The sequence below is a fragment of the Mus pahari genome, chromosome 6 (assembly GCF_900095145.1).
Source record: "Mus pahari chromosome 6, PAHARI_EIJ_v1.1, whole genome shotgun sequence".
NCBI classification, from domain to species: domain Eukaryota; kingdom Metazoa; phylum Chordata; class Mammalia; order Rodentia; family Muridae; genus Mus; species Mus pahari.
Genome location: NC_034595.1, coordinates 89,992,799 through 90,011,806, shown reverse-complemented (window position 1 = coordinate 90,011,806; position 19,008 = coordinate 89,992,799). Strand labels below are relative to the sequence as shown.

Genomic DNA, 19,008 nt, shown 5'->3' with positions numbered 1-19,008 from the left:
GATGGTTGTGAGCCACCATGTGGTTGCTGGGATTTGAACTCCGGACCTTTGGAAGAGCAGTCGGGTGCTCTTACCCACTGAGCCATCTCACCAGCCCCAAGGGTGCATTCTTGATGTCATTCCATGTACTGTGTGCTGTGTCAAGAATGAGTGTTTTTCATGCTGTTTACACAATGGAGGCACACTGTCTGTGCTGCCTGTCCGGCTGCCACGCTCGCTCTGTCACACATCCCCCTTCATCCAACACAGCCCTTATTTATTCATTCACTTTAAGTTTTAAAAAGATGGATTTATATGCTTTCGTATTTTCCTTGTATGTCTGTGCATCACGTGCATGCCTGGTGCCTGCAGAGGCCCAAAGAAGGTCTTGGGTCCCCTGGAACTTGAGCTGTTGATAGATGTGGGTGCTGGGACCTGAACCCAGGCCCTCTGTAAGAGCAGGAAGTGCTCTTAACCATTGAGTCCCTGTCTGAAGACAAATGAATAAATGAATGAATGAATGAATGAATGAATGAATACTAGGGATGAGGATGTGGCTCAGTTGATAGATGTGTTATAGATCTTTTTAACTGACAGATAAAGCATCCATACAATACACAAGATCTTCTCTCTAGATAAGGTGCTTGCCTATTTATTTTTGAGACAGGGACTCATGTAGACTAGACTGGCATTATTAAGTAGCAGAGGATGGTCTTGAACTCCTAATCCTCCTGGCTTCACTGTCTGAGTGATAGGTTACAGACATGCTCCATCATACCTGGTTTATGCAGTGCTGGGAATGGAACCCAGAGTTTCCTATATGCCAGGCAAGCGCTCTGCCAACGGAGGTACTTCCCCAGTCCCTAGCCAAGTACATTAGCATTTTAATCATATTTATTTATTCACTGTGTGTATATTTGTTTTGTGTGTGTGTTCTCGAGTGCCATAGAATGCCTGTGGAGGTCAGAGGACAACTTGTGGCAGTCAGTTGTATCTTTTTTTTCCCCCGGGGGTGGGGTGCGTTCAAGACAGGGTCTCACTATACAGCTCTGGCTGTTCCGGAGTTCTCACCTGTAGACCAGGCTGACCTTGAACTCACAGAAATCTGCCCGCCTCTGCCTCCCAAGTGCTGGGATTAAGGGTGCGTTTCCTGATTCTCAGCTCAGTTCTGTCTTTTGTTTCCACCAGGAACCAATGAACAGGAGTGTCCAATGTAGAGTTTCTGGCTAGAAAGGGTACTTCCAGGTTGCCACCCTCTGTTCCTGGCACGTGCCGCAGATATATAAAGACGATAAAGGGAACATACAGATTACAGAACAAGGCCTAGCTTGGGTGGGCGTGACTACTGGGAAGAGAGAAGCTGGAGAGTTGGCATCAGCACTGCGCATGCGTACACAGTCCGCACTGTCTCAGTAGCTCTGGGGCTTGAGGATCCTCTCTCTCTCTCTCTCTCTCTCTCTCTCTCTCTCTCTCTCTCCTTTTCCCTTCCTCTCTCCCTCCCTCCTCCCCTCCTTCCTTCCCTCTCTCTTTTCTCCTGTTGATCAAAAGGGGCTCTTTCTCAAGTTCACAGAGCTAGTGTGGGGTGGGGGGGCTGTGATTTGCAGCAAACCGCCCCTCTTACAGGCCCACCTTTGTCCTCTGCCACCCTCTCAAGGCCAAGGGGGAGAAGGTCAGGGTCTCTCTGAGGCTGCTTTTTTGTGGATTTGCCCCATGACAGTAACACCATCAGACATCACCCGAGAAAATCTGTTACAATGTGCTTTGTTCTTCAACTCCCATTCCAGAGCGAGACCCTGAGTCCCTCAGGAGCGCAGCTCAGAGCTGGGTGTCCAGCTCTGTGGACAGACCTCTCTTTGCAAGCCCCAGTTGGCAGGGCGCTAGGCGGTGGGTGAGCCTGGCTTTAAAGCTTCCTGGTTCTGACAGACCCCGGTTTTGCCTCCTCCACCCCGTCTTTATCTGTGGAGGACTGCATGGGAGTCTGGTTCCCTTCCTATCTCTGCCTGATCTTTGCATTTCTCCACACACATCCTGCTTCTGGCTACCTTCAGAACCCAGCTGGGCATGTTGAAACATACCTGTCATGCCAGCACCATCGAGACTGAGGCAGAGGCATTTCCAGTTTGAGGCTAGCCTGGACTACGTGTCTCAAAAGAAAAGGAAAAGAACGAAGCTGGGAAAATCCTTGGGTCCAAAACTGAATGTGGCCAGAGCTGTGACTCAGTTGGTAGAGTCTCTGCTGAGCATGCGAGAAGGCCCGGGTTCAATTCCCAGTGCTATCTAAACTGGGTGTGGTGGAGCATGCTTGCAATCCCAACATTCAGGAGGTAGATCTTGGAAAATTGGGAGTTTAAGTTCATTTCCTTGGCTGTCAGGCTTGGTGGCAGTCACCTTTACTTGAAGGCTGCGTGTTTTTTTTCCCTTTTGTATGCGTGAAGGTAAACTTCTATGAGTAACCTTTCCTGTGGAGAGGGTCCTCGTATTTTCAGAGGGGTCACAGAGCTCATTCCATGGCTCATAATCTGGGACAGTTGGTCACAGGTAACAGTGCAGAGCTCGTCCCTTCTTGGTGGCTTCCAGGGGAGTGGCACCTCCCTCCTGCCCCAGTTCCAACCAGCATCCAGGAGGAGAACGGAGTAGGATGTCAGTCTGGATTGGAAAGGAGCTTTGCAGCGCTCAGGTCACCAACCATCCCTGCCTCACCCACACAAGATGAAAAAGAAACGCTTCTGCTCTGGGGAACATGATGGGAAAATCATAATTCCAAATTGGGCAGAGACTCTGTGGGCTGCACAGATAAGCTGCCCTTCTGCCGTGGGTGGTCTTCTACAAGTATAACCGCAACTGATCCTTGAATTGCTGAGGTCTTGGAAGGTGATGGGGCTTTTTGTGCTGTGTGTCTGTCTGTGGAGAATGTTATCTGCCTATCACCTATCTGTCTGTCTGTCTGTCTGTCTGTCTGTCTGTCTGTCTGTCTGTCTGCCTATCTATCTATCTATCTATCTATCTATCTATCTATCTATCTATCTTCCATCTATTTATCATGTCTGCCTGCCTATCTATCATTTATCTATTTATCATCTGTCTGTCTGCCTGCCTATCTACCTACCTACCTATCTTTATCGTCTGTCGGTCTCTCTATCTATCTCCCATCTATTTATCATATCTGCCTGCCTATCTATCATCTATCTATTTATCATCTGTCTGTCTGCCTGCCTATCTGTCATCTATCATCTGTCTGTCTGCCTATCTCTATCTATCTATCTATCTTCTCTTTTTATTGTTGTTCTTTGTTTGTTTTTACAAGACAGTTTTTCTCTGTATCGCTTTGGCTGTCCTGGAACTCGTTCTGTAGATCAGGCTGGCCTTGAACTTACAGAGATCCTCCTGCCTCTGCCTTCTGAACGCTGGGCCACCACTCAGCTTCCATCTATCTGTTTTTGAGACTGAGTCTCCTATAGCTTAGGCTGGTCTCAAGTCATTTTGCAGCTGAGGGCATCTTTAAACTTTTGAGCTTGCTTTGATTCCAGGCACACACCCCTATCCCTAGCTTGTGAGGTAGGAGAAATGGAACCCAGGGCTTTATGCATGCTAGGCAAGTCCTCTATTAACTTAGCTACATCTGACGCCTCCACGTACCGAGTATTGGCGTTATACGAGGGTCGCTTGGAGCTGTCTTCCTCTGTATCTGAACTACCTCAAACTTGTGAGATGCTGCATGGCCAAGGTGCAGTGAGGGACCAGGATCAGGGCTCCATAGAGGTCCCCCCTGGAGGCTCAGCTTGAGACTGTCATTACACAAGGATCTATGGGCAGTGCCAGTGTTCAGCCTGGGACTGTGATGTTCTTAGTACTGACTTGGTCAGGCAAGGTCTGCAGTCAGTTTGGTTTGGAACTGGAGTTAGGCCTCGTGTTTTAACTGGGGATCAGTCAAGGATCAGGGCTCAGTTAGTTGTTGGTATGCTAGGACTTGGTATTAGTTCTTTAGCTGGGGATCAGCCAAGGATCAGGGCTCAGTTAATTGCTGGTATGCTAGGACTCGGTATAGTGTTAGGGTTGAGGTTCAGTCTGTGGCTAAGACCAGCCAACTTATGTGGCTTTCCTTTACACAGGTGCCCAGGACACCACGCCCAGGGATGGAGTCCGCGGACAGTAGGCGCCTGACCACCAAGCATAGCAGGAAGGCCTTGAAGGCCAGCCTGACCCTGGGCATCCTGCTGAGCATGTTCTTTGTCACCTGGCTGCCCTTCTTTGTGGCCAGCATAGCTCAGGTAAAAAAAAAAAATGACCGTGAAGGTGGAATAAGTCTAGGCCTGGCCAGAGAGACACATGCCTCCCTGGGAGGATGGCTCTTCTGTGGTAGCTATGTCTGTGTGTCTGTCCTATCCCTGCTCGGTGGGGTAGCCTGGGTCCCTGTCCGGGACAAGGTGTGACGAGTCCTCTCTCCACAGGCTGTGTGTGACTGCATCTCTCCAGGCCTCTTCGATGTCCTCACGTGGCTGGGGTACTGTAACAGCACCATGAACCCTATCATCTATCCGCTCTTCATGCGGGACTTCAAGAGGGCCCTGGGCAGGTTCGTGCCGTGCATCCACTGTCTCCCGGAGCACCGGGCCAGCCCCGCCTCCCCCTCCATGTGGACCTCTCACAGTGGTGCCAGACCAGGCCTCAGCCTGCAGCAGGTGCTGCCCTTGCCTCTGCCGCCCAACTCAGATTCGGACTCAGCTTCAGGGGGCACCTCGGGCCTGCAGCTCACAGCCCAGCTCCTGCTGCCCGGAGAGGCGACCCGGGACCCCCCGCCACCCACCAGGGCCACCACTGTGGTCAACTTCTTCGTCACAGACCCCGTGGAGCCCGAGATACGGCAGCATCCACTTGGTTCCCCCATGAACTGACCAGGTCAAGAGCTGGCCAGCGGAGGCCATGTTCCCAGAGGTCTCAGCCCGTTCTCCCTCAGAGCGGGAGGTCTCCTGAGAGCATGCTGAGTGTCCTGAGGTATCCTCAGCTAGCCCCCATCTTCTGCTGCAGGCTCCTTGACATGAGGGGTGATCTGAAGCACCACCGCAGGGTATTCCAGTACAATGTTGCTTGTGGTTTGTGTAGTGTGGCTGGGGGTGCGTGTGTGTCTCGGAGCTGGGCCATTTGTTTCAGGTCAGTAGGAAAGCAATCAGTCCTCAGCCCTTTCTGTCATGGTAGGTGGGAAGAGTGTATCCATCTAGACACCCCAGGTCCTGACTGGCCCAATCCTGTCATCCAAAGTGACATCTATGGGTTATTGGGGTTCCCGTAGGCTCTGGGGAGCGTATTCAAAGTGTCCACCCCTCTGGAGATGGGCTCAATCAACATTGTATGTTCACGAGCTTTCCCAAGTCTGCCTTTGCTGAACTTTCAGACCTGCCAGCCCCTAGGAGGGGGCTTGCAACTCTAAGGAGCATGTTAGGCTGGAGGCCGGGCAGCCAGAAATATGACTTTTCCTCAACTGTATGCCACATTTCTGGGACTTGGCATGGGTCTCAAGGGAAGGTAGAGTGATACCACCCGTAAGACAATGTGAATGGTGTGGCCCAGAACCTGTGAGGGGGTCAGTGGGTGGTAAATTCTGTTGCGTTAACCCTCGGTTAGCCAGGTTCTGGCTCTGGTAGAAAGCTTGCAAGTGTCCCTCCCTCCTTCTTCCAGCCTTCTCTCCCTCCCTCTTTTCCTCTCTCCCTCCCTCCCATCTTTCCTTTTGTTTTGATTCGTTCTAGGTTCTCAAGTAACTCCTCTTTCCCTATGTGGCCCAGGATGACCCTGAACTTGTAATCCTCTTGCCTCTACCTCCCAAGTGCTGGGATCACAGGGATACACCACACACCAGGTTACATGGTGCTGGGGGTGGAACTCAGGGCTTCATGCATTCTGGGAAAGCACTCTGTCAATGGGGCTGTGTCCCCAGGGTCCCCTGTTTTCTGTTAGGTCAGCCTCACACATACTAGGAAAAGTGCTCTCCACTGGGCCACATCTCAGCCCCATTGGGCTCCCAACCTCCTTGCTTTGCTGGGTGGAGACCGTACCACTCAGGGACTCTTTCCAGTCCCATCCTGTTCTTCTGCTTCTAGAGGCCCAGGGGATGGAGACAGATCCTGTACAACCTTAAGTGTGGGTTTCCTCCACCCCGGCTTCCCCAGCCGATGGAGGCAGAACAACTCCTCATCCTGCCTGCCCCCTTTGGTCCTTCCTAGGGTCACTGAAAGAAAGAACAACTGCTTGGGGGGGCAGGGTACAGCTGAAGAGGGATGTGTGCCCCTGGCTTGGGGGTAAAGCCACAGACAGGCAGGTGGGCTCTGGTCTGGCACGGGGCTTGCATTTGTGGGTAAGGGCAGGGGACGCCCTTGCTCCATGTTGCTCCACACCGAATTCCCCTTCAGTGGCAGGTCTTTCTTTGAGCCTGTGTTCCAGCGACCCAGGCTCCGGGGCTCTCTCAGTGTGGCCAGGAGCTCTCCTTGGTGCTGACCGTGCTCAACTGGGCCCTGGCAGCAAGGCTCTGGGTGCTTCCGGCTTTCTCTGCCACTAGGCCTGCCCGAGGGACTCAATAAACACAAGCTGAAGGAAGTAGATGTGTGGAGGACTGTCTCCTACTGAAGCCCCGGGTGCTTGGAAAACAGCCGTGTAAAGGTCTCTCCTCCTTAAGTGTTCTGGGCTCTGATCTGACTCTGTGCCTAGCATGTTCTGTGACACTCCCTACCTCCCACAATGAATCACTGTCACTTTTCCATGGGGACACATAGTAGTTTGTAGTAAAGGCAGCATGAATGACATAGATGTTTGTAAAGTGGATAAGTGACACAGAGGGACACCCACAGCATTCCATGGGACTTATTTCTCCACATGCACAGTGGGGGCAGGCCACTTCTGTCCCTGCCACCTAGGGGAGGTAGGAGGAACAGAAAGGATGCAGACACAAGGCCTTAGGTGAGAAGTCCCAAGGCTGGACTTGACAGGGATTCCATCTTTGATCATCTGCGTGGCTTTCGGTGGGTTTCCTAATTACATGGAAGCCCAGTTTCCCCAGCATAAAATGAAGTTATGAAGGTGAAGAGAAGAACCTTTAGGGTGTGGCACCCAGTGTTTTTTAGTCCCTCCTCATTCAATCCACGCCTACCAAGGCCCAGTTCTCAAGGTCCTGACTGTGACTTCTGCCTTTATTCCTCTTGCTACAGGTCCATCCAGGGTCACGTGTCTCCCAAGCTCAGGGCGGGCCGCCACATACATCAGGGTCACGTGTCTCCTAAGCTCAGGGCGGGCCACCACATACATCAGGGTCATGTGTTTCCCAAGCTCAGGGTGGGCCGCCACATACATCAGGGTCACGTGTCTCCCAAGCTNGCTCAGGGCGGGCCACCACATACATCAGGGTCATGTGTTTCCCAAGCTCAGGGTGGGCCGCCACATACATCAGGGTCACGTGTCTCCCAAGCTCATGGTGGGCTGCCACATACATCAGGGTCACATGTCTCCCAAGCTCAGGGCGGGCCGCCACATACATCACGTCCATGCCTGTTACTCCTGCTGTAGTCCAGTGCACCCAGCCTGCATAAGTGTACTGGACAGAGCTGCTCCTTCCAAGGGCAGAGGGAACAAAGTGTCTCCTTGGCACCTGAAAACGCTCGCTGGTGGAGCCTGGGACCCGTGGGCAGCCTGGGAGAGTAGATGCAAGATCTGGAAGACACTTGGGTCCACTGAGGTTGGAGAAAAGGGAGCACGGGGACCTCTAGTCCCACAGAAACGTTTGGGCCTTTGGATGGGACCTGCAGGGCAGGAGCCTCCCCTGGTTTAGAGCTGGGTTGGCCTGGCAGGCCATCCTGCCAGGGCTGCCTCAGAAAGCCAGTGCTTTCTCCCTCACCTCTCCATTCCAACTCCTATCTGTTTAAGAAAGGCACTTGTGGCAGTTCCCCACCTCTAGAGCTCTCTGGGAAGTCAGCAGGCGTTAGAGAAAGCTGCATACACAGGTCTGGAGAGGTGGTCCAGATGCCTGCTGGTCAGTCCAGTTCTGTACAGGACTCCGGGGTCCCATGGGTGCAGTCAGGGCAGCCCAGTGGGTTGGGACCCACACCGTGGCTGCAGATCAGGTGTCCCTCTGCCGGAGCAGCAGCAGTAGAGAGTGAGTCCTCTGTGGATCGGTCCAGCCCTGCTGGCATCTGGGCTTGGCTGGCACTGGAAGGCATGGTGGTTTTGAGACTGTCTTCTGAGACAGGTCCCTGGCTTTGTCCGTCCTGGAGGATTGTCGCGTCTGTAGAGACTATGGCTGTCTGGAGAGGCTCTTCTTGGGGCAGGCTGCCAGGGGCCAGTGGCAGTCCCTTGTCCCCCCAGCCAGGCTTGGTGCGGATGCCCACTGCCTTCAGGATGACATCCATTTGCTTGGCATAGTCCAAGTGGCCATTGACCTGCAGGGAGATGGTGAACGAGGACCATGTGGGTAGGTGGGCAGGGCCCACCTCTTCCCTGAGATCCAAGCTAAGCTCCGCCCCTCAGCATCCAGGATCTCAATTGCTATTGGTTCTCAAGTTCAGAGTGCGCTGGAGTGGGGCCTGGGGGCGGGGCTATAGGCAGGGAGCATTAAAAAAAGCTTCTCTAAGTGTGTGGGTCCCCTGAGCACAAAGGCCCGTCCTGATGACTAGCAAACAGGGGAGGGGTTCAGTGTTTCCTCTTCAGCAGCCACAGGATGTTGGGGGGGGCTTTCTGTCCCCAACATTAGGAGTGGCTCTCCCAGAGGGTGGCTGAGAGGGTTTCCTCAGGAAAAATCCCAAGTTGGGAATAAAGCTTTGTCTCAACCAGTAAGGTTCTGTTTCTTCACAGCTCACTGACGCCCCCTCCCCCATCATCCCTCCACCTCTCCCATCCTCCTCTTAGGAACTTTCCCACTCACCTCCCCACTGGGTACTGAAAAGTTAACTCCCAAAACAACAGTGTTGACAGGAGGGGCCTTGGGCAGATGATCAGAGCAAGTGTCCTGTCTCGAGCTTGCACAGAGCCGTCCCCTTGAGGGCAGACTGGTTACAAAGCTAGCTTGCCTCTCCACCATGAGACCATGTAACCAGGAGTTGCCACCAGATCAGTGCCATGGCTTTGGATGCCGGCTGTCACTGTTACAAGTCAGATGACATTCTGTTCATGGTACATAACCTAGCCCCAGGTATTGGCTCATGGCCGTCCCAGATGGGCTGAGAAGAGGAGAGAGCAGAAGTGTTTCCTGGTGCTTCTTGAGTTCTTGTGTAAGACTGTGATCATCTTTTCTTAACCCCCTCCCTGTATGCAAGTGTGTGTGTGTGTATGTGTGTGTGTGTGTGTGTGTAGATCAAAGATCAGATATCTCCCTCAGTCACTCTCTACCACTTCTTTCTTTCTTTCTTTTTCCTTTCTTTCTTTCTTTCTTTCTTTCTTTCTTTCTTTCTTTCTTTCTTTCTTTCTTTCTTTCTTTCTTTCTTTCTCTCTTTCTCTCTTTCTCTCTTTCTCTCTTTCTCTCTTTCTCCCTTCCTTCCTTCCTTCCTTCCTTCCTTCCTTCCTTCCTTCCTTCCTTCTTTCCTTCCCTCCCTCCCTCCCTCCCTCCCTTCTTTCCTTCCTCTCCTCCTCCTTCTTTTTACTATGTATACTACATACATACCTACTGTATACTGAATGTATGCCTGCATGCCAGAAGAGGGCATTGGATCCCATTGTAGATGGTTGTGAGTCACCTTATAGTTGATGAGAATTGAACTCAGGGAGAGAGCAGCCAGTGCTCTTAACCTCTGAGCCATCTCTCCAGCCCCCCACCTTATTTTTTGAGACAGGGTCTCTCATTGACCCTGGAACATATCTATTTGGCTGGACTGGCTGGCCAGCAAACTCCAGGGATCGTCCTGCTTCTGTACCCCCAGTGCTGCCATATCTGAATGTTTTTCACCTGGGTTCTGGGGACCTGGGTTCTGGGGACCTGAACTCAGATCCTTACACTTTTGTGGAAAGCACTTTGCTGAGTGAGCCAAGATATCTCCTCTCCTAACCCCTTGAAATGCATAGTCTCTCAAGGGAATCAGAGAGGTACATGGAAATCACAGCACACCTTGACTGCCACTTAGTAGGTGCTGTATAAATATAGGTTCTCTTTAGTTTGCCTCAAAGGGGAGATGAAGGTGGAGAGTTAGCTGGGCTGATCCATTCGGGAGCCCAAGATGGCCGTGTAAGCTCTACTTATCACATCTGAATCCCAGCCAACAGAAACTTCAGACCCACAGGGACAAACACTAACCAATTCTCTAGGAACAAATAAAAGCTGCTTCCTTGATCAATTTGGATCCCGGGGAAGGACTATATGGGAAAAGGCAGGCAGAAGGGTGGAGTCAGTGTCATTACTGCAACTGACCCCAAGTGGCCCTCATACCTACAGCCCACAGTTCTGGCTTCCTCGGCCACCGTCTTGGCCATACACAGTCCGCCAGCTGCTGTTCTACAAAGACCCATGATGGAGTCTTTGTTGCTGGTACTCCATGTTTACAGTCAGCAGAGGGGAGGTCTCCCAGGGGTTAGGTGGGGCAAGGGTGGGTGCGACATGATTGACACTGAAGTTTTCAGCCCATGACCATCTCCCCAGCTGTCCCTCTGAGCTTTGCCCGCTGCCCGGTACACTCAGGCATCACTAATGTAAAGCAGCCATCTTTCATGACTGATGTGGGTAAAGCCCCAGGACGCCCCAGGCAGCTCCCAGCACATGCTGTCAACCAGCAAAGGCTCATTAGACGATTGGCCAAGAGACTGTGGACTCTAGTCACCAGGTCCATGTGGGTAGGAATGGGCCCCAACATTTCTCCTTTCCTGCCTTGCAAGAGACCTTGGCCTAGCTGCCACCACCCCACCTGTCTGTGCCGAGGACCCTTCCCATGCCTACTAGGCCCTGGGTTCCCCAGTGTCACTTGTTTCTGTAAAATGAAGCTGACAATAACCGCAGCCCCATGTGGGCTGGCATGGGCAGGAGACCATGGGGATACAGGCGTGTTTGGCAGGACTGCAAATGGCTGACCAGGCTCTGGAGGTTTAGGAACACAGGCAAAATCGTGGCAGAGGGCCCAGGCTCTGAGGTAGTTCCCTGGGTTTCTGGCTTGAATCTACAATGTTCTGTCAAGCTCAGGTTCATTCTTCAGCTGGTGGTGCTGTGAGGTTGTGGAACCTGTGCTAGCGCCCTGTGGGTGGAGTAAGTCACTAGAAGTAGGCTTTCAATGGGACACCCAGACCCTGGCTCCTCCCTCACCCTTTGATTTCAAGCTATCCCTCTGTGAACTGCTTCTTGTTGGCCCTTTCCCGCCCGGGGAAGGCTGAAACCCGACTAAGCTATGAGCACAGATAAATCCTCGCTTAAGGTTTTTCTGCCAAGGAGCCGAAAGTCACTGGTATGCTCCAGTTTGCCACTCCAGCCTCAGTTTCCACATCTCAACAGTGGATCAGTATGCCTTCCTGGGACTTTCCTAGGGTCGCCTGACACAGAGCACCTGGTTGTCCCTGCTGGTGCTATTACTGACTGTGTACTCTGTGACAGGTTCTTCGTTAAGTCCTAGACATCAGGTACATCCTCTGGGACATGGAGAGATTTGTCCTGGACAGCTTCACTCGGTGAACCCTGTGATGGTGAAAATCCTCCACTTCCTGCCGCCTAGGGTGGGACAGGCTGATGGGCAAACAGGCATCTGAGCCAGGGTCCCTTTATCCATCCCAGACATGGTCCACGCCTGCCACAGGGAGGATGGACAGACAGGTCTCTAGTCTCTGCTGCAAAGGGAGCTGCCAGGCAAGTCCTACAGAGGGAGCCCTGCCAGCCCCTCTTCCAGCAAGCTGCCAAGGAAAGGCAGGGACACAAAGGCAATGCTAATTACCTCTAATTAGTCAGAGGAGGGAAGCACCGCTTTGCTGAGGCCCCTAATGTGATAAAGAGCTATTATTAGGCAGAGCTATGAAGCTGAGCCAAAGCTAAGGTGTTTAAGGAGGGAGAGGTCTGGGAGCAGCTAGTCTCCAGGGTGGAGAAGTGAGGGTGGTGACCTGGCTGAAGAGGAGGGGACTAATATTAGCGAGCACTCATGAGCCCAGAGCCCTAGGTCTTGCATCTTCAGTAAACATCCCATATAATAGGCTGGTGCTGGACTATGTTCTTGCTTGGCTGGCAGGGTCTATGGCTTTGAGTGCAGCCCATGTCCTGCCCCTGAGTCCTCTGCGTGCTTTGGTTATGTGTGGGGGAAGTGCGGGGGTGGTGGTGGTGGTGGGGACAGCTCTGACTGGTCATCTGGGTGAAGGGGTTGAGGGGTTTGGTAATTTGAGGACTCTAGGGGTTTGGATCCAGCCCTGTGAATTGCTTTTTAGGAGACAGGAAGTTTTTCTAAGCCTTGATTTCCTCATCTGTAAATGGGACAGAACAGCCCCTGCCCAGAGGGTAGATTGAGGATTATAGCCACCAGGGAATGGCTGGGATTGAGCTGAGCTCGCAAGAGGCAGGTATGTGCAGGTACCATCCCCAAGTGCTGGAGTGACCTGGTGTCCCTCAGACACAGGCCAATGGGACAGGCCAATACTCACCACGGACGTCAGGTCCACGTTCTCCATCCTCCGGTCCTGCAGCAGCACAGGCTGGAGGCCTGCGATGCGGAGCTTCACGGAAGACGTGCGGTACACGAAGCTCAGGAGCCAGTCTCCCCTGAAGGCGGAAATAGGGGCCGTCAGCCTGAGCCCGGGCAGGTTGAGCCTCTGACCCCTGGGCAACTGACCGACCGGGCGTAGCTACTACACAGACTGGGTTGACCTCAAACTCACAACCCTTCCACGTCAGCCTCCAAGTGCTAGGGTGGCATGTGGGTGCCAGAGTGGTCTGCTAGATGCTCTCACAGGCTCTGATACCTCCTCCTTCCCCTCCAAAGATGAATCCCTCTACATGGGAACCTTCCGTTGGCTCTTTTCCTGTAAGCTCATCCATCACAGGGTCTTTACCGACTGTCCCTCTCTCGCCTTCAGCTGTCACCCAGGGCCTCTTGCAGGGTGCTTGCCTAGTATACACAAACCCTGCTTTTGATCCTTAGCACTGTGTAAGTCAGAATCGGAGGGTGCCTGTCTGTGCATCACGACGCCTGGGAGGTGGAAGCAGAGGATCTTTGGCTGTATGGAGAGTTCAAAACCAACCTGAGCTATATCAGAGCCTGCCTCAACAAAATAAAGGTCACCAGTCATCCCTGTAGCCTGCCCTCTGACTCTGAGCTTGGAGTGCCACCTCCAGGTCACTTGGTGACCGTCCTATGTGTTTGCTGCATGTGCCTTATCCACAACCTTTGGGACCTGCGGAGGTTGAGAACTCATGAGGTTTGGGGTTTTTTACAGCTAACTAGCCTGTGGGCTCCCTGATACAGGACTGTCTCGTGAGGCTTGGGGTGGGGGCTGCTTTTTTGGAGCTTGGGGATTTAACTCAGAATGAGACTCTTAGGGCCTCTCTACAGATGCCAAACGGGGCTGCTCTCCCACCCCCTCCCTGACCCCCAGGTCCCACCACTTGCCAGAAGGCCTGTTGCCCGGGATGCTGATTATGCACTACCAGCTGCTTCTATCTTCCCACCCATGTCCAGAAATCACACTCCAGAAACAGAGCCCAGATGCCTGCACTGCCAGTGGCACATATGGGCATGCCTTAGCCACAAAGAGCTCTCGTCTCAGGTGCTACCCCACGCTTCCTCCTTCAGAGTCATCCTGCAGGGGATGACACAGGATCCCACAAGACCCTCCCCTGCCATCCTGCAGGATGGGACGCCTCCCAGATCTGAACCTCTGGGCCTAGGCACAGTGCTGACACGCCTGTGATCAGTTTCTGGTACCTTTCATCATAGAGACTTCTTGTCTCCAGAAAGGGTGGGGAACGGCACACCTGGAGCTAAGGAATGTGGTTTCCTCCCCCTGTGGCATGAGCTTCAGACAGACCTGCAGTAGCCATTGACGATTCTCCCAGACACCACATTCCGGAATGGTTCCCAGTGCTTGGGGTCCCCTTCGACTGGCGCGCCCAGAAGGACCACATCCTCGACGATCCCTTGGCAATCTGATGAGGGACCCCAGAAGAGTCTGTCAGGGTTCCTGCACACAGTGGTCCTGATGGGAAGGGGCGGGGTGGGGTGGGTATGGGGTGGATTGAGATGGGGAAAGGAAGGGGGTAGTGCACACCCATACACATTAAAAAAATAAAAATGACTCTGGCAAAGAAGGTGACCTCACTCCTGGTCCTAGGGGAGTTTTTATTTTTATTTTATTGGTTTTTCGAGACAGGGTTTCTTTGTGTAGCCTTGCTGTCCTGGAACTCACTCTGTAGACCAGGGTGGTCTTGAACTCAGAAATTCACCTGCCTCTGCCTCCCAAGTCTGGGATTAAAGGCGCGCACCACCACTGCCTGGCCCTAGGGGAGTTTTAAAATCTGTGTGCAGTTAGTACCAATTAGCACATTGCCTCAACCCTGCCCTGGATGGGGTATTCAGAAAAGGTCCTTAGAGACCAGTGAGACCTCATTCTGAACCCTTTCCTTGGAAGATGGGGAAATGGACTTAGAGAGAAGATGGTGCCGGCCCAAGGTCACATAACCAGAGAGACACTCCAGCTAGGATCACAACCCAAGGTATCCGGATAGCTGTGGGTTCCCTGGGGCCATTCTCTCTTCTGTTACAGTAACCAAGAGGGCCAAACTGTGTGGACCTCTGGTCATCTCAGGGCCAGGATCTCTGGAGCCACCACTCCTTTGCTCAAGGGAACTCTGTTAGTGGCCTTTCTGCCAGCGGGCAGCTGGTGGAGTGGAGTGCCACACCTCCTTGTGGCCAGCAGGGACAACAGCGGGGATCCTGAGCAAGTGAACTGAGGCTAGGCAGTGAATCACCCGTGTAGCCCAAAATGAGAGCAAACCAGGTTGGGTTGGACATGGATTCTGCCGTTGCTGAAGCCCAGCCAGAAGCCGCCTCACCAAGCTCCATCTACTCACAGACGACACTGCACGGGATTTGCAAAAGATCTGCTCACTGTGTGGGATTTGCAAAAGGCTTGCTCTCTTTAGCACGTGGGAGGACCCAAGTTCCTGTTCCAACATTGAAATAAAAATCCTTATCAGGGTATACTTCCAGTGTCCAGCAGCCCCCAGGATGTGGAGTCACCCACTGTTCAAGACTGACAAAAGATGCCAGAGAGCCAATAAGATGGCTCAGTGGGGGCTGGTGAGATGGCTCAGTGGGTAAGAGCACTGATTGCTCTTCCGAAGGTCCTGAGTTCAAATCCCAGCAACCACATAGTGGCTCACAACCATCCATAACGAGATCTGATGCCCTCTGCTGGTGTGTCTGAAGATAGCTACAGTGTACTTACATATAATAAATAAATAAACCTTAAAAAAAAAAAAAAAAGGTGGCTCAGTGGGCAAAGGTGCCTGAGTTGAACCCAGGGACCCACATGGTAGAAGGAAAGATCAACTCAAGTTTTCTTCTGACTGCCACATGGGAACCCAGGCATGTGTATATACATAAACTTATACATGCCATACATATACACATACAACAGATACACACACATGTAAATGCAAACACACATACATACACACATACATATACAACAGATACATAAACATACAACAGATATATCCACATACATACATACACACACACCAGATATATGCACAGACACATACACACATTAAGTAAGTGTAAAATTATAAAGATGCCAGAGATGAACATTTAATGGCCCTGGCATTCCTTTGCTGTGGGAACAGTGTCTACCAAACGTCACTTTCTGGTCCTTCTGTCCTGTGAAAGTTTGAGGTATTAAATATAGACCCACACGGCTGACGATGCAGCTCAATAGACGAACATGTGCCTTGCACGGGCCTTCCATCCCCACCCTCACAAGCTTATGCATATTCATATTCTTATGTAAAAGAGGTGAGATTATCTTCAAGTTCAGAAGTCAGACACAGGCAGCTTTTGTGCCTCTCCATTTGAAACAGCTCCTTCGATTTTATTTATATTCTTCTTCTACTATGGGAGTGGGCGGTCCTCTATCCTGCTGTAACTTTGGCAGTAAGGGGGCGGCATGGCTCTGGTTGGAAAGGGAAGCTTGCCAGTCAAGCCCTCGCCCTCCGCTCCAGGACTTTCTGTCCCTGTTTCTCTCTAGCCCAGGAGTGATCCCTTTGGAATGGAACTCAAGGCTGGAGATGAAGCTCAGTTGGGAAAGCACTTGTCTAGCATGCATAAAGCCCTGGGTTTCATCCACACATGAGTTGGGTGTGGTAGTAGATGTCTGTAATCCTAGCATCTGAGAGCTAGAGGCAAGAGGATCAGAAATTCAAGGATGTGGTGATTTGAGTGAGAATGGCACCGTAGGGGCATATACTTGAATAGTTGGTTCCCTACCGGTGGACTGTTTAGGAAGGATTAGGATGTGGCTTTGTTGGAGGAGGTGTGAAGTGTGTCACTGGGGTTGGGCTTCCAGGCTCTCTCTCTCTCTCTCTCTGCCTTTTGCCTGTAGATCAGGATGTACACCATCTTTGCCTTCTGCCATGCTCCCTGCCATGTTGATAATGGACTAACCCTCTGAAACAGCAAGCAAGCCCCCAATTAAAGGCTTTCTTTAATAAGTTGTCTTGGGCCAGGCAGTGGTGGCGCCTGCCTTTAATCCTAGCACTTGGGAGGCAGAGGTAGGCGGATTTCTGAGTTCGAGGCCAGCCTGGTCTACAGAGTGAATTCCAGGACAGCCAGGGTTACACAGAGAAACCCTGTCTCAAAAAAAAAAAAAAGTTGTCTTGGTCATGGTATCTCCTTGGAGCAATGAAACAGTAACTAAGAGAAAGGTCACTGTGGGCTGTTTTGCTAGTTCTAGGCTAGCCTGAGATACATGTATCCTAGGATCTCACTTAGCCTAGGTTGAGTTAGGACTAGCTGAGGATGGTCTTGAACTTGTGCCTTTCCTACTTTTACTTCCCCACTGCTGGGATTAGAGATGTGGATCACCACTCTGAGTTTATGAGCACTGGAGATGGAACTCAGGGCTTCATGCACACTAGGCAAGCACTCTATCAACTGAGTCATATCTCCAGTCCCTTATCACTTTCAAGAGTTCAGGTCAGAGGGCTGGAAAGATGTCTCAGTGGTTAAGAGTGCCTAATGTCCTGCCAAGGACCCTGGTTCAGGTCCTAGCACTCATGCTGGGCAATTCATCACCACCCAAACCTCCAGTTCTAGGGATCTGACACCCTCTTTTGGCTTGCATAAGAGACTGCACTCACACTGCTACATAAAATGAAAAAAATAAAAATAACTTAAAAAATAACGCATTTGCTCCGTAGCCTCAAGAAGACCCACGTTGTACAGAGTTCTTTCTTTACTTTTGACGACATTGTGCTATCAGCTTTACTCCTGTCCTTCTGGTGTTTCTGGAGGCTCACCCTAGACTCCTGGGATGACTTTTTCATCACCTGGCACTCCCAGAAGTCTAGAGTTAGCTTCACTTTTCCCAAAACCCATCCAGGACCCAGGTGGGACACCATCCTCTTCTCCGTAACATCCTTGAAAACTGTGTATGTGTAAACTCTAATGTATGTGTAAACTCGAAAACTGAACTTTAAAGACCATGTCCCAGGGGCCCAGCTTCACCCATGGAAACCAGCATAGCTGACCTGACCTCTGCTGGTCTCCCCATATCAGGCCTTGTTAAAGGGAAACCAGTGTACACAGAGCTTCTGATATCTCCCCAAACAGCCAGAGAGGCGCGAGCACATTCCTGCATGCCTGTCACGTTGTCCGTAATAAGACTCTCTCGGCTGTACCTGCAAAGTGGCTGGATCCTCTCCTTTCCATCGGGGGCTCATGTGTGTGGAGAGTGATAAGGTAAGAACGGGAGGGGGGCAGCATCCACCGGCTGCAGATCTGCAAGAAAGGTCTTGAAGGAGATGCTATGAGCTGTGTCGGACACAGACCAAGTCCCTTGAAAAGCTACTCACATATGCACTTGGTAAAGGAAGCAGAAAACTATAAAGGGAGGGAGATGAATTGGGAGAACGGGGAGAGAGGGGTCCTGACTGCAGAGGCTGCCCCCTAAGGGAGGCTCACACTGCCTGGAAATCAGCTAGGAACCTGATCAGTATTTAAGATGAATTCTTCAAGGGGATCACTAAGCCTTCAGTTCTGCCCTCTGATGCCCACACAGAGTGAGACGGTTGTTACCGCACCCCAGGAACCTCAAAATTAATCTGTTCCACCTGGCCTCTCCTGGCTGCCCTCCCCCCAACCCCAAATGGCAGGCTGATGCTAGGTCTGACTTGGTTCAAGCAACTGGTGGGTACAGTTTAATGGCTGGGAAATAAATTGCATCAAATGCAATTGTCTGTTATCATGGAGATGAAAACACCATCTGGCTGAGCCATGGACTGCTGTGTATTTCTGGGGTGTCTGGTGATAGCCACGCTCATTTTCAGCCAACTGGGACTGTAGGGACTCCAGGATTGGCTGTTCAAATCAATCTTTAAAAATACTTTATTTTATTATTTTTTTAAAAATTATACATATGTATGTCCAGATGTATGTGCATATGCGCGCAGTGCCCAGTGGATGACAGAGGGTATTTATTGGGTCCTGGAGCCGGAGTTGTAGGCAGTTCCGAGAGGCCAGACATGGTTACTGGGAATCAAAACAGGATCCTCTGAAAGAGCACTTCATGTTTTTAACCACTAATCCACCTCTCCATTCCCTTCCTTGTTTTTTGAGACAGGGTCTAACTATGCAGTCCTATGTTGACTCGGAACTCATTGAGATCCACCTGCCTCTGTCTCCAGGAGACTGGAAATAAAGGTGTGTGCCACCATGCCTGGTTCTCTTTGCTTTCTTTAGAAGAACTATGTGCATGCGTGGCATATGCATGTAGCACATGTCCAAGTATGTGATGTTCGTGGAGGCTGGAGGTTGACGCTGGGTATCTTTGTTAGTTACTGTTTCCTTTTCCTTTGGAGATAGGATCTACCATTGAGCCTGGTGC

General features: G+C 51.6%; 2 protein-coding genes across 3 annotated transcripts in view; one reads left to right on the top strand and one right to left on the bottom strand.

Annotated features, from left to right (window-relative positions):
* Positions 1-4,959, top strand: part of Htr6 (5-hydroxytryptamine receptor 6) — a 14,319-nt gene extending 9,360 nt beyond the window's left edge. Inside the window, exons 2-3 of the mRNA XM_021201069.2 lie at positions 4,089-4,247; positions 4,428-4,959. Of these exons, the coding sequence (XP_021056728.1) occupies positions 4,089-4,247; positions 4,428-4,871 (603 nt within the window). The 3' untranslated portion in view covers positions 4,872-4,959. The remainder of the gene's footprint in view (positions 1-4,088; positions 4,248-4,427) is intronic.
* A 1,816-nt stretch (positions 4,960-6,775) lies between these two features.
* The window catches only part of Tmco4 (transmembrane and coiled-coil domains 4), an 83,478-nt gene continuing 71,245 nt past the window's right edge, over positions 6,776-19,008 (bottom strand). For both annotated transcript variants that reach the window (XM_021201078.2, XM_029540040.1), the window contains 3 exons: positions 13,933-14,050; positions 12,550-12,667; positions 6,776-8,396 (listed from right to left, as the gene is read on the bottom strand). In XM_021201078.2, coding sequence (XP_021056737.1) covers positions 7,992-8,396; positions 12,550-12,667; positions 13,933-14,050 — 641 coding nt within the window. In that variant the 3' untranslated portion in view covers positions 6,776-7,991. The remainder of the gene's footprint in view (positions 8,397-12,549; positions 12,668-13,932; positions 14,051-19,008) is intronic.